Source organism: Centroberyx gerrardi, chromosome 8 (genome assembly GCF_048128805.1).
Source record: "Centroberyx gerrardi isolate f3 chromosome 8, fCenGer3.hap1.cur.20231027, whole genome shotgun sequence".
In the NCBI taxonomy this organism is placed as follows: domain Eukaryota; kingdom Metazoa; phylum Chordata; class Actinopteri; order Beryciformes; family Berycidae; genus Centroberyx; species Centroberyx gerrardi.
This window is the reverse complement of record NC_136004.1, coordinates 6700658-6714037: the sequence shown is the minus strand read 5'-3', so window position 1 is coordinate 6714037 and position 13380 is coordinate 6700658. Positions and strand designations below refer to the sequence as shown.

Sequence of the window (13380 nt, the reverse complement as noted above, 5' to 3'; positions counted from 1 at the left end):
TGGCCACATCATCGGGCCACATCCAAACACTTATGCCTTCCCATCGCCACGTGAACGAGTAGTTTGTGCTACCGGCGTTGCTTTCGACGCTGGTGCTGGTGTTGCTGGTGTTGCTGGTCTAGTAGAGCCTCCACCGGCATTCCTGGCTGGTCTCTCCAACACTATGATTGGCGGCTGGACGCCAATGTTGGGAGTCAGAGGGAGGTTGTTTCCATAGTGGGGATTTGTCATGGGATAGCGGGGATACTGGGAATGCTGGGGATGCTGGGAATACTGGGGTTGCTGGGGATTCTGAGGATACTGAGCATACTGAGGATGCTGGGAATACTGGGGTTGCTGGGGATTCTGAGGATACTGGGAATACTGGGGTTGCTGGGGATTCTGAGGATGCTGGGAATACTGGGGTTGCTGGGGATTCTGAGGATGCTGGGAATACTGGGGTTGTTGGGGATTCTGAGGATACTGCGCATACTGAGTATTCTGAGGATACTGAGTATTCTGAGGATACTGGCAGTACATGGGGTTCAGGGAGCAGTAATACCAGGAAGGCACTGAGGAGTATGAGGGATAGAAGGAGCTGGTGGGGCTTGCAGCAGGCTGGTACATGCTGTACGGGGCCCGTCCTTGGAGAGGGCTTTGGAGAGGGCTTTGGAGCATGGTGTAGCCGGGGTTCACATAGTTAGGCATAAGGGGGTCAGGAAAGTGGCTGATGATTGGCACTTTGAGGATGCCGTCCTCAAAAGAAGCCTGGTACTGCAATAAGGCACAGGAAAGTTTACAGTTATGGATACAGATTGTAGAATACAGGTCTCAAACAAGGATTGAAGTGGAGGTTTAAAGCTTTTGCTGTTGGATACAATTTAGTACAGCGGTGGATAATAGTAATCCTTGTACATTGTCTCATTGTGCTAACTTCTAGTGAGTAAAATAATAGTGATTCTCATTTAGCTTGGACCCCCCTCAAGGACCTCTGGTGGTTCCCAAACCTCACTTTGGGAACCACTGAGTTAAAGAACCTCATCTGTCATTGCAGCATGCTACATTCTATTGAAACACCATCACCCCAATATCGGTTTAGTTTCATAGTGATTTATCAAAATGAAGACTGTGAATATGAGCTACAGGTTGAATGCTTACCTGAATGGCCAACGCTCTGGCTTTCCTCTCATGAGCTTCATGCACCTGAGGTTAATGACAAAAGAAAGAGTGTTTCAATGGAAATGCAAGTGAATAATTACAGATAATTTGCACATGTTGGAATGAGAAAAGTCCAGTGAACTTACTGGAGCTGCCAGGCAGAGACAGAGAGGACCCAGCATCAAGATGATGGTCTTCATCATCAGATTTCACCTAAGGGTGACGATTCTGACATACAAGCATACAGTCAATTTCATATAGTAGAATTTGAAGAAACATGGAGAGCACCCACACATTGTATGTAATAGTTTTATCAAAAAAAATATAACACATTTGCAAAAAGTATATAAAAACAATACTTTGGTAATTCAAATGTCAGCTTTACCCTGAGAAGTTGTGTGAAGAGTCCTTGGATCTCCTCTTCGTTCCCGACCCCTCTCTTCTTCAGAGACGCTCTTATTTGCTGTGAGCTAATATAAAATCAGGAGCCATTTGGACCTCTTTTTATCGCCTATTTCAGCCAATCACAAAATCCCACGCGAGGCCACCACATCATTAGGATGGCAACATTGTGAAACTCTGATTGCATACCTTTCGCTGGCTTGTGGCGGGACAGCAGAACCACTGTTGACTTTCGGGTTTAATATCAAATTATTTTCAGGTGTCAAGACGACAAACAAGTGTGTTTTCATCGGGAAGGAATGTCCCTCGTGTGAAACCACGAGCCACTGGATCTGTCCTGAATAACAAACTGCTCCTGCCTCCTTGATCTGATCCCATCTAGAATATATTCAATGATAAACGTGTATATCAAAATCAAGATGACAGACAACACAGCTGAAAATGTGAAGTTTTCATTAGTAATAAGATACAATTAAAGTCCAAAAAGTCTGTGGCCTAGATGAATAACCTTATATATTTTTTATGTCTTGAGTTTTTTCCAGGTTATTTCTAGAAGCCCGCTTTTTTCAATCTGACCTACAAAATCATTTTTTCCCCTTTTGATTGTATTTTATCATCCTTATACCTGCATATGGAAAAAACAAAATATCTCCACTAAACTTCATTTCCATCCCAGGACATTTTGTTCACTTGATGCTCTGTTTGCACGTATGTGTCGAGCCTGTATCTCCATCAGTAGGACACAAACACTGGTTTCCCCTGAGGCCGTGTCTAGAGTCAGGCTAGGGAAAAATGTTCCACCGCTCACCACCGCTCCCAGAAAACAGGACAGCATTTGTTAAGGAGCGCTGAAGTTACAACAGCAGATGGAGTTTATGATAGCACAGGTGAAAAATTCAGTTAGTCTGGTATGCACCTCTACGGTTGAGGCTGCAGTCGACCACAAGCCTCCAGGGGAGAGCTGCCATGGCACGACTCCCCTCATTTAATTAAGATGAAAAGGCAACACATTACTCTGAGGTTCTGATACAACATGGTCAATTTTCACTCCTCATCTATTCTGGGTTGGTTAAAATGCCGCACGACGTCTACGGTGTGGTTCCTTTATAAAGAAAAACATCTGTTTTGAAATCTTTTGGATGTCATTACTTTACCATTTTAATACATGTGGCTATACACCATTCTGATTGGAGAGTTTGGCAGACGGAGAAGCATTTATATCTCCACAGCACATAATAAACCATAGAAGAAATTATTCAAAGAGCTCATGTGCAGCGTTGTTTGGATTCATATTCGTATAAGGTAAGACCATAAATGACTACTGCTTCTGCTGCTACTACTGCTACTTCACTGCTTAAAGTTTATTATGTCTCGTGTGAATCCCTTTGAGTTTTTCATTTGGTTTTATGATCTGTCAGAAACATAATTTCCGGCCTTTGACGAGAGATTCCTGCGTTCGCGAAGATGAAGGTGCTTCTCTTTGTGCTGGGCCTTCTTGCCGCCTGCCATTCTGCTCCAGTAAGTCACATTTCCAAAACACTTTCAAAACAATGTTATCTACCACCTGCCTTCAAAACAATCTGATCTATATTCTATCTATATTCTCTATTCTAGAACCATGAGAGAGAAGTGCGGTCTATCAGTGAGGAGGAGGAACAGGTGATGATCATATGCTTTGTACTGCAGTAGAGTTAGACTTACTATACTCCATAAAATGGCAGCACTCTAGAAACATAATAGAATAGGGTGGTGTTGTTTTTGCTATTAATATGGTGCTGAATATAATTGTGCATTTACCAATACACAGGATTTGTAGTTGCAATCCTTTGTGCCATAATCCAGGAATCCAGAAGCCCAACTCAGATGTCTAAAGAATGACAAATCGACATAATCTACTACTGATGAATACATGAAATAGTGTACTGCTATTGATAATTTGGGTATTTCATGTCCACTTTAACATAAAAGTGTTTGCACACTACATGTCCTAGAGGAACGTAGCTTAAGACACACAGTATAAATGCAGATTTGTATTATTCTTAAACATATATTCCTGCTGAATGTTTACACTGCTCATTGTATTGTGTTTGTTTGTAGGACGAGAACCTGAGTGAGTTGCTGACAGAGATGAAACGGACTATAGCCTCTGTCAGACAATCTGCCCGAGTTCAGGTCCCTGAACCCCTCCCTCCTCCCAGGGTCAGCCCTCCCACTGTGTTTATCAACCCCGCCCCAGTCCCTAATGCTGTGCCCCCCATGAGTGTGCCTGCCCCCGCTGTCCCTCAGCTCACCCTCCACATCAACAACCCCGCTCAGCCTGTCCTCCCTGCTGGCCCGCTGCAGCTGCCAATCCACCAGGGAATTCCACTCGCCCCGCCCGCTGTCTCTTACGCTGCAGGTTACGGCAACTACCTTCCCCCTCCTGCCATGCATGTCCAACAACCACGCATGGCTTTTGGGCCTGGAGCCCAACAGGTAATGCCAATGCCACAGCCGGGCATGGCTTTACCACCTATGCCCCCTCAAGGAATGCCAATGCCACAACCAGGCACGGCTTTTGGGCCTGGAGCCCAACAGGTAATGCCAATGCCACAGCCGGGCATGGCTTTACCACCTATGCCCCCACAAGGAATGCCAATGCCACAACCAGGCACGGCTTTTGGGCCTGGAGCCCCACAAGGAATGCCAATGCCACAACCAGGCACGGCTTTTGGGCCTGGAGCCCCACAAGGAATGCCAATGCCACAACCAGGCACGGCTTTTGGGCCTGGAGCCCCACAAGGAATGCCAATGCCACAACCAGGCACGGCTTTTGGGCCTGGAGCCCCACAAGGAATGCCAATGCCACAACCAAGCATGGCTTTACCACAGGGAATGCCAATGCCACAACCAGGTATGGCTTTAGCACCAGCAGCCAGTCCCCAGGGGCCTGCCCCTTACTCTTTGCCCCCTCCACCATATGGTAGCCCTTACTACAACCCAGCTTTAAGCCAGGCCGTCAACCCGCTGCTAATGCCGTACGGTCCCCAGATGCGTCCCTTCAACCCATACGGAGGACCAGCAGGGCATCCCACCATTGGCTTATCTCCCCCCATCATATTCCGAGAGAGGGGACGTCCGATGGAAATCCTGGTTCCATAGGCGGTGGAATTTCTCCAGTCTGTGGAGCCAGAGGCTGCAGGGGTCAAACAGGAGTTGATCCACATGCTGCCTAGGCAGCGCACTATACTGTGTGATGCCAACTGATGTTCCACTTCCTTCAGATGTTTTAGATGCATGCAGCTAAGTTTTGTTTTACTTCTGGTGAATAAACTACAGTTGATTGAAACAGAGATTGATTTGAAATCATTCATATTTATGGGTGACTGTGGTTTCAGGTCTCTTTATTATTCGCGTGTATTTGTCAATTAAAAAGAAATAAAAAAAAATGTATAAACACGTTTTGAATCAAACTTTGTGCATCAATCCTCTGGCTGTATCAAATATTTTGTATTTACTTCTTGAGACTACTGTTATGTCCCATTTCCGAGGCTGCCTCCTTCGAAGCCCGCATTTCGAGGCCGAATACGTCATACTGGGTCATGAAGGCTGTCCCATTCCAAAGGCTTCTGCAAATGCGGCCGAGAAATGCAGCCGAATTTTGGCCGAATTTGGAGGACAGAACAGTAGGGTCGCATCTATTAGACGTCATCATTCTCAGCTGACTGCTGCTACAGCTACTAGAGTGTGACTCTTCTGTTTCCTTGTGTTTTAGTTATGTATACACTCGTAAAATATTAGCCTTTTTCATATATGCCTGCAGACCATGTCCTGTAAGGTTTGTCATTTGCTATTCGACTCCGCAATGCTAAGTTCACTTTGTTTTTGTTAGCTGTCTAAGCTAGCTCAACTATGCTCGGTTGTAGACATGCCGTGGAAAACTTTTTTTGTTTTAGCGTTGCTGATTAACATCAACGACAGCTTAGCCAGTTCGTATGTCATCACAGTTGATGTGGGGAGACCAGTAACAGAGTTTAAACACTTCTGGAGAAGCACTGGTTTCTGGTAGGTCGAATAATCCCAGTATTTTTCAGTTTCCAATCCCTAGCCGTTCTCTTGTACGGAGAAAAAGTTAGGCCGAAGTCCATTCAAAAGATTTTGCAGTTTAAAGTTGTCTTGCTTATAGGCAGACACATACTGGTAGAATATGACTTAAGACCTTTTATGAATTATTATGAGCCAGCCTTCAATTCGGCATACATCCAATACATCAAACATAACTTATTTGTGTAAAATTGTTCAACTTTTATAATTGGTTCGCCTGTTATTCCCACACTTTCCACCACCAAAATACACCGTGGTGGGCGGTAAGCGAGCAGTGTGAACCAAGTCTGAAAGTTGAGATTTTATCGTAATTAAATGCAGCCTTGAGCTTCATTTTTATTTCGAATCTAAGTTACCAGAAGAAAAATTATTCATAAGAGATATTAAAGTATGTTCTAAGACTTATGTACCTTTGCCGATAAGCAAGGAAACATTAAATTGCCAGATTTTTCAATGGAGTTTGGAATGACTTTCTCTCCATACGAGAGAGAACAGAACGTTATCGGGGCTAAGTGAATGTCAAATCACATGACTCAGTTGGAAGACTCAGTGCACTTTGATTTTTGGTATATAAGCAAGCTGGTACTTAGAATATACTATTTCATCCCTGTGGTGCATCATAAAGTGAACTGTTGAGAGCAGCTCTTCCTTTCAGCTGGAAAGACATGACAGCTTCTCTCTGTGTCCAGCCCCCCTCTCCCCCACACCCAGGCCCACCAGTTTGACCTGAGCAGAGACCAGGAGCTGAACCTGGCCTATGTGGGCTCAGTCCCCCATGGAGGGATCCAGCAGGTCAGGATACACTGGATGCTGGAGCTGGTCACTGCACAGTAAGTGGAATGGCAGCTTTAATCCTCCTCCCCAAACAGTAATCGGAATCACTTTAATCTCCAAGTACAATAAATCCAGAAAAATTGTCTTGGCGATGTTGGTGCAGAGGCAAACTGGCAACTTACAGAGTCTCATATTACATACTGACACAAAGCAGAAGGACCTCACCTACAGACTTCTACCGACAGTTAGAATACATACAGTATCACTCCACATACTCCACATTTAGCTTTGTACATTCAAGTATTGTGGCATGAATTATGGTTAGATATCATGTTTGCTATGGTATCCTGATGTGAAAAGAAAAACAAATTACGGCTATTAAATTGTGCGTATTTGTTGTTGTTGCAGAGATGTTGGAGGAGAACCCCAGTACAACTTCACTAGACTGGATCAGTTGATAGACCTCCTGTGGATTAATGGACTACGACCAGGTATTTACTGCCTCTACCTGGAGCTGGAAGACATCACATCATTATATTTCTGAAGTCATCTGTTTTTTGTTTTTATTGGATACATTTTTTTCAATTTAATTTGAATTACACAATCATTTGTATGGGGAGAAGTTTTGTTCAAAATTGTCTTTTTTTTTTGTTTCTTTTTTTATGTAAATTTTTCTGTCACAAATTCTTTATAATATTGATGCAGTCGGCAACTTGTGTATTGAATTTGGAAAAAAAAACAACGCAAGGCAAGTTTATTTATATAGCACATTTCATACACAACGGCAATTCAAAGTGCTTTACATAAATAAAAGAAAAATAAAGACATAGGTAAAAAGACCCTAAGGCACTGAATAATTGTTGATGACAGTATTCTAAAAACACATATCTTTGTGTGGATTCATACCGATACACCTTAAAATACAGTATCCCTCGCAGCCTTCCCTCCACTGTTGCCACTTCCAGTTTTTAGCTTTTTATCCATTTCCAATTCTGTGCTCCAATATTCTTGCACTTCAAATCCAGTTAAATCAAATTTTATTTCTATAGCACATTTCATGCTACAATTTAACCCAAAGTACTTTACAAACAGGAAAACCAGTTTATGTTCAAGAAAGCCAATAACAGAAACAAGCCACAACATCATAAAGGGACACAAGAACAGGAGAACTAACATTTATAAAGTATAAAAAATATGGTTGAAAAACCTTGTACTATTGGTTGCTGATGATTTTGGTGATCAATTGAAAAGCATTCTACTGTTGCACTCATTGTAAATCATTCTAAATGGCTAAAATGTGTTTTTTTGTGCACTGCTGCATCACAGGTTTTGAACTAATGGGCAGCGTCTCCAACTACTTCACTGACTTGGAGGACAAACGACAAGTGGCAGAGTGGAGAAACCTGGTCTATCTCATAGCCAAGAGGTACATTGGTGAGTGAGTTGTGATTGAGCAGCACATAATGGCCAGAGCGTTTAAAAAGTAATTCTCGACATTTGCTTCAACCTACTTAGAAGTACCACTTGAGTGGGGTTTACCGCATCAGTCCAATTAAGACAAGAATTATCATTGAATTGTCCTATGTGGCAAACCCCAACCATCTGGTCCTCCAAACAGGTTAAAACAAATGCTAAGGACTGTTAGGAAATACAATCTGACTCAGGTCTAACCGGGAAATCATAATGAAGAAACCGTAACATTTCATAATAGTTCACACGTAACATTTCAACCCAATGTAGGTCTTCGTTTGGCAATACAGTTTGAAACTGTAGTGTGAAACTTTCAAAAAGTAAAACTTAATTTTGACTTGAGACTTAAGTATTTGACTTAAGACTTTAGCCTGCACCTGAGATAAGGTTTATTTTAGATGTGCATACCCCGTCTTCATGTTGGTTACTGAGATTTTTTTACAAGTAGCATTTGAAAAAAAATAATTTCAACATTGGTTTTCACCTGGATGGAGTACAAAAAGGTGGGGTTATCACCATCAGGACAATTCAGTGTCAGATAAGATGTCAATCACAGAAGAGTTTATTGAACTGATGTGTAAATACTGTGACTGTGTAAACTCACTGGCACTTGTTGTATTGCCCTATGGCAAATCCCACGCATCTGGAACCTAATTAGACTAAAACTAACCTTAAAATGTATTTGTACTATTTGAGCCAAGTCTGATGTCAGGTGGTTTCTACAAGCTTTTGTGTTAAACAGTGTTCACTAATTCTGCGTTACAGACAAGTATGGTTTGGGAAGTGTTTCTCAGTGGAACTTTGAAACATGGAATGAGCCCAACAACCATGACTTCGACAACGTCACCATGTCAATTCAAGGTAAACCCAGAATGCAGCCTAGATGATGCTTTTATATCATTTCAGTTATGCTAAAATGGATATCATCCTAATTATTTTCACAGTGGGAATAAAAAGCCCTAACCCTGGCCATGCTGTAGCCATCACTAGACCCATGGTTTCTCTCACTTCTCTGTAGGGTTCCTGAACTACTACGATGCCTGTTCGGAGGGCCTGCGGGCAGCCAGCGGCGTCCTGAGGTTTGGGGGTCCTGGAGACTCCTGTCATTCCCCCCCACACTCACCGTACTGCTGGGCCATGCTGCAGCACTGCTACAATGGCACCAACTACTTCACTGGAGAGACGGGGGTCCGCCTCGACTACATCGCCCTGCACAAGAAGGTGGGGTTCTTCCCATCCCAAAGTTTAGTAGTAGTAGTGACTTTTTATTAAAAATCAATGGAGGAGGTTCCTTCATTAGTCTACCCACTTGAAAGAATTTTACGAGTCTGGAGTTTTAGTGTCCCATGATGGTCTAAATGCTGTTTCAGAGGCTTTTCCACCCTGACAAGAATAATATTCTGGGGGAAACACTGAATCCTAGTAATTATTGGAGTTTTTGGCATGAAAATGGTCAAATTTCAATTGCTCAATATCGGCACAAAAGATTGGCTATCAGCAGCTTTAATCCAAACATAAGCTTGGATGCGCAGAAAGTCATGAAAATATAGAAAAATATTGTTGCCTAGTTGACAGTCATATTCCTTAGCTGCTGTCAACATACGTCATATTGAACACAGACCAAAATCTGCAAATCTGACACAGAAAAAGTATGTGTATAATTGATTTTTTTCATATTGGTGGTTGTTGGCCTTATTATGATCACCTACTGGATATTATAGCATACCGCTACATCACTGCATAGATGTAACAGGAGTTGGGAGGCAGCCAGTTACTGAAAACAGATGTGTGTTTATCAGTGAAAGGCAAACAAGCCACAAAAAAGTTTATGTGCAGCATATTAAAAACAACATAACCGAACTGCCGAAAGACGAGTAAGAGCTGCTTCTTTGATGCTACTAGAACCACTTTTTTGGCGGCAGATTTCCCCATCTGACTCGTGTTTTGCTGTCTTCCAGGGAGGAGGCTACTCCTTGCCCATCCTGCAGCAGGAGATCCAGACAGTGGGGGAGATCCAGGAGCGCTTCCCCCTCTTCCGCAGCCTCCCTGTTTACAACGATGAGGCGGATCCGCTGGTGGGCTGGTCCAGGCCACAGACATGGAGGGCTGACGTGACCTACGCCGCCATGGTAGTTAAGGTAAGGTGCGGGGACGAGGATTACCGACCGAGTGTGGAGGGAAGATGTTGATTCACATAACCACGCACATAATCCATCCCTCTGCCCTCCTCCCTCCCCACCAGGTGATCAACCAGCACCAGGATCTGCTGTTAGCGGACAGGAACCGCACCATCAACTACACCCTGCTGAGCAACGACAACGCCTTTCTCAGCTACCACCCGCACCCCTTCACCCAGCGCACCCTGACCGCCCGCTTCCAGGTCAACAACACCCAGCCGCCCCACGTCCAGCTGATCAGGAAGCCCGTCCTCACCGTCATGGGCCTGCTGGCTCTGCTGGGTGAGGATCTCTCCACTCTAGAATAGGCCAAGGGGAAATGCTGTTATATTTGCCACATTTTTTTTCTTTTCTTGTGTGTGGTTCCACCCTCAGGAGAGACCCAGGTCCTGGCTCAGGTTGTGGACTCAGCAGGAACCAACAGCAGCACTGTGGGAGTTGTTGCCAGCAGCCACGAGCCTGTGATACCAGGCAGCTCAGACAGCTGGCAGGCAGCGGTGTTGGTCTACAACAGTGATGACAACAGCACCTCTACCAACGAGGACGACATCACTGTCACACTGAAAGGACTGGCTGGACAAAAAGGTTGGTTTAAGGACATAGTGTTGCATCAGTGCTGTTTGGTGCAGTTTTGTGGATGATCTAATCAGTGAACTTTAAAAGAGAATTCCACTGAAATGGACTTTTAGGTTGTCATTCTGCAAAAGTACACAGTACATTTTCCCAGGCACTACTACTATTACTACTATTACATTGACTACTGTTGTGACTACTACTACGACTGCTGCTACTACTGCAACTATTACTATTACAACTACTACTACTTAATTTTTCTAAACTCATAAATCAACAAAAACATATTGGGGAAATTATAGGAACACGCCTGCAACATGATAAACTAAAAGACAGTTTAAGTGGAATTCCTCCTTTAATATTACAACATTAGTGGTCATACTGGTCTTTATTCCTGCATTATTGAGTAGGCAGTACATTTCAGTCCTGCATGTGGTCTTTTTCCATGTAGGGCTGGTGTATGTCACGTATTACTTGGACAATAACGTAACCAACCCATACCAGCTGTGGCAGAACATGGGCAGCCCTGACTACCCATCAGCAGAGCAGTTCAGACGGCTCAGGACTGTGGAGGTACTGTATAAACCAACACGAACATTGCGAAAAATATACGAAAATACAAATTCCATTTACCTTGTCTAATATGGCTGCTGATTGAAGCCCTCACTGCTGTGCTGATGTTAGGACCCTCAGGTGGGTGGACCCTGGCCCGTTCCTGCAGGAGACACTCTGACCCTGAAGGCCCAGCTCTCTGTGCCCTCTGTCCTCCTCATCCACGTGTGTTCCCAGCCCAAGGCCATGCCAGACCAGGTCAGTACCACCACACTTCACACCACCGCCTTCAACTCACTTTGGTTGGTTTCTTTGTTTACATTTGTCTCACAATTTGGTTACTTGTGAATTATAAATTCTACTGTCCACAGTGGGTTTTGTATTGACCCTTTGGACTGTAAGTAAGGCGCTGTTGTCCTTGAGGTTAGACTGATAATGGTTTTTGAAGTCCATTATTACTGATACATTTGGATTGAAGCTGATCTCTTGTGCTGATACTCAAGATCCATACATTTGACCATGAAACTAGCCTGGTTTGGACTTAACTGTGGTACACAGGCAATGGCAAAAGACTTCTATGGGACAGGGCTACTTATTCAAAAAGAGAGATTCTTCATGTTAGTAATTCCAATTGCAGGATATGGTGCTCACTATGCTTTGAATAATAACTTGAAAGACTTGTGTCTGTTCTTCAGAGTTTATGGTATCCCAACAACTAGAACTTTTGCTTAAACGTGTAGTATTCTAACATGAATAAATCATTACCACAAACATTTTGAGACATTGGTATAAGGAAGGGAGGGGGGACAAGTAGCAACATCTTCTTTGCAACAGGAAGGAACCAGGGTTTATGGGAAATGTGGTTTTAATTTTGAGAAACACTAGCATTAACAATGTTACTGGTGTGAGATAGAAGCTACCAATCATCTCCACCATGGTTTCATTTGTTTACAGCAATTCTACCAAGGTAGCACTATTCATTTGACCATGATATATTGATATCTAAAAATGTAACACATAGGTCCTTTAACAGGTGTCTTATTTTCCATGAAATATAATTTCTTCTCATCAGCACTTAACTAGCTTTGATCTTTGATCAGGTTAATGGATTACGCTTCATCAGGATCACCAAAGGCCAAGTCCTGATTGTCTGGTCAGATCACTGTGTCGATTCCAAGTAGGTAACACATGATACACTTTCTCTTTATTAGTCTTTTCACGACTGTAAGTGGATATAGATTTACATGTATCCATTTAGAAGATGCTCCTTATCCAGAACTACTTATAGCAACAATAGAGTAAGCTTAAATTCCTGTATCGCTTTGTAGATGCATCAAGACATTTGAAGTGGAGTTCTCCAAGGACCAGAACGAATTCAGCAGAATTAATACCCAGGACACCATTTTTACTTCATATGTCTATTCGCCTGGTAAGAATTTCCAACTCTGTCCAAGTATGAAAAAGCTTTGACATAAGAAGTTGTGATATCCAACCTATTGAGAAATTAATTGTTGAGAATTAATGCTCTATCATTGACTGATGAACCACAATTCCTTAATTTCTTTTAACAAATAAATGGATTGAATGTAAATCGATGCCAACCCTGATAGAAATCGTAACACATGCTATTTGTTCGACACTTTTATCCAAACCACCTTGCTGTACCATGAGTCCCACATTTTCAGCATGGGTGTCACCCTGGCAGTGTTAGTGCCTTGCTCTGTCCATTGAGCTGCTTAAGAGCACAGTCCTAGAAGGATAAGAAATGCTCATTATGGTGTGTTTTATGTTGTGTTTTACAGTGAACCAGGAAGTCAGCGGTGTGTACAGAGTTCGGGCTGTGGACTACTGGGGAAGGCCTGGGTCGTACTCGCTGGCTGAGAGGTACTCAGAGGACCGCTAGTGAAACACAAGGCCTGGGTCCACTGTTTTAACATGACAGTGTTGTGTATGTTACGTTTATGTTTTTTTGTACAGTGTAAATACAGCTTTTGTAGGGATGCACTGATCAATAATACACGTTCTAAATAGGTCATTGGTGATCAGCCGTTTTATCTGATCATCTGCTTGTTAATCATGCTAATGTTCCATTTGACAGTGAATGAATATGGGATTTTTTTTTTTTAATAGAGAATGGTGCTGCTTCTAATTTCAGAGACTTGGTCATTTCATTTCACTGCGTTTGATTATTGTATTCAATCCCTGTTTTCAG

General features: G+C 43.1%; 3 protein-coding genes across 3 annotated transcripts in view; 1 reads left to right on the top strand and 2 right to left on the bottom strand.

The window, feature by feature from the left end:
- Positions 1-13380, bottom strand: part of vamp5 (vesicle-associated membrane protein 5) — a 198088-nt gene that overhangs the window by 114181 nt on the left and 70527 nt on the right. The gene's annotated exons all lie outside the window — the stretch shown is intronic.
- Positions 31-1602, bottom strand: LOC139926819 (uncharacterized). The gene is made up of 4 exons (XM_071918660.2): positions 1523-1602; positions 1284-1365; positions 1138-1182; positions 31-753 (listed from the first exon to the last, which is right to left on the bottom strand). Exons 2-4 carry the CDS (start codon positions 1338-1340, stop codon positions 31-33), a joined length of 825 nt encoding a protein of 274 aa, XP_071774761.2. The 5' UTR covers positions 1341-1365; positions 1523-1602.
- On the top strand, positions 5252-13219 carry idua (alpha-L-iduronidase). The gene is made up of 14 exons (XM_071918673.2): positions 5252-5583; positions 6312-6452; positions 6805-6887; positions 7723-7830; positions 8632-8727; positions 8885-9087; positions 9825-10004; positions 10109-10325; positions 10419-10628; positions 11068-11189; positions 11301-11426; positions 12269-12345; positions 12497-12597; positions 12971-13219. Exons 1-14 carry the CDS (start codon positions 5447-5449, stop codon positions 13069-13071), a joined length of 1902 nt encoding a protein of 633 aa, XP_071774774.2. The 5' UTR covers positions 5252-5446; the 3' UTR covers positions 13072-13219.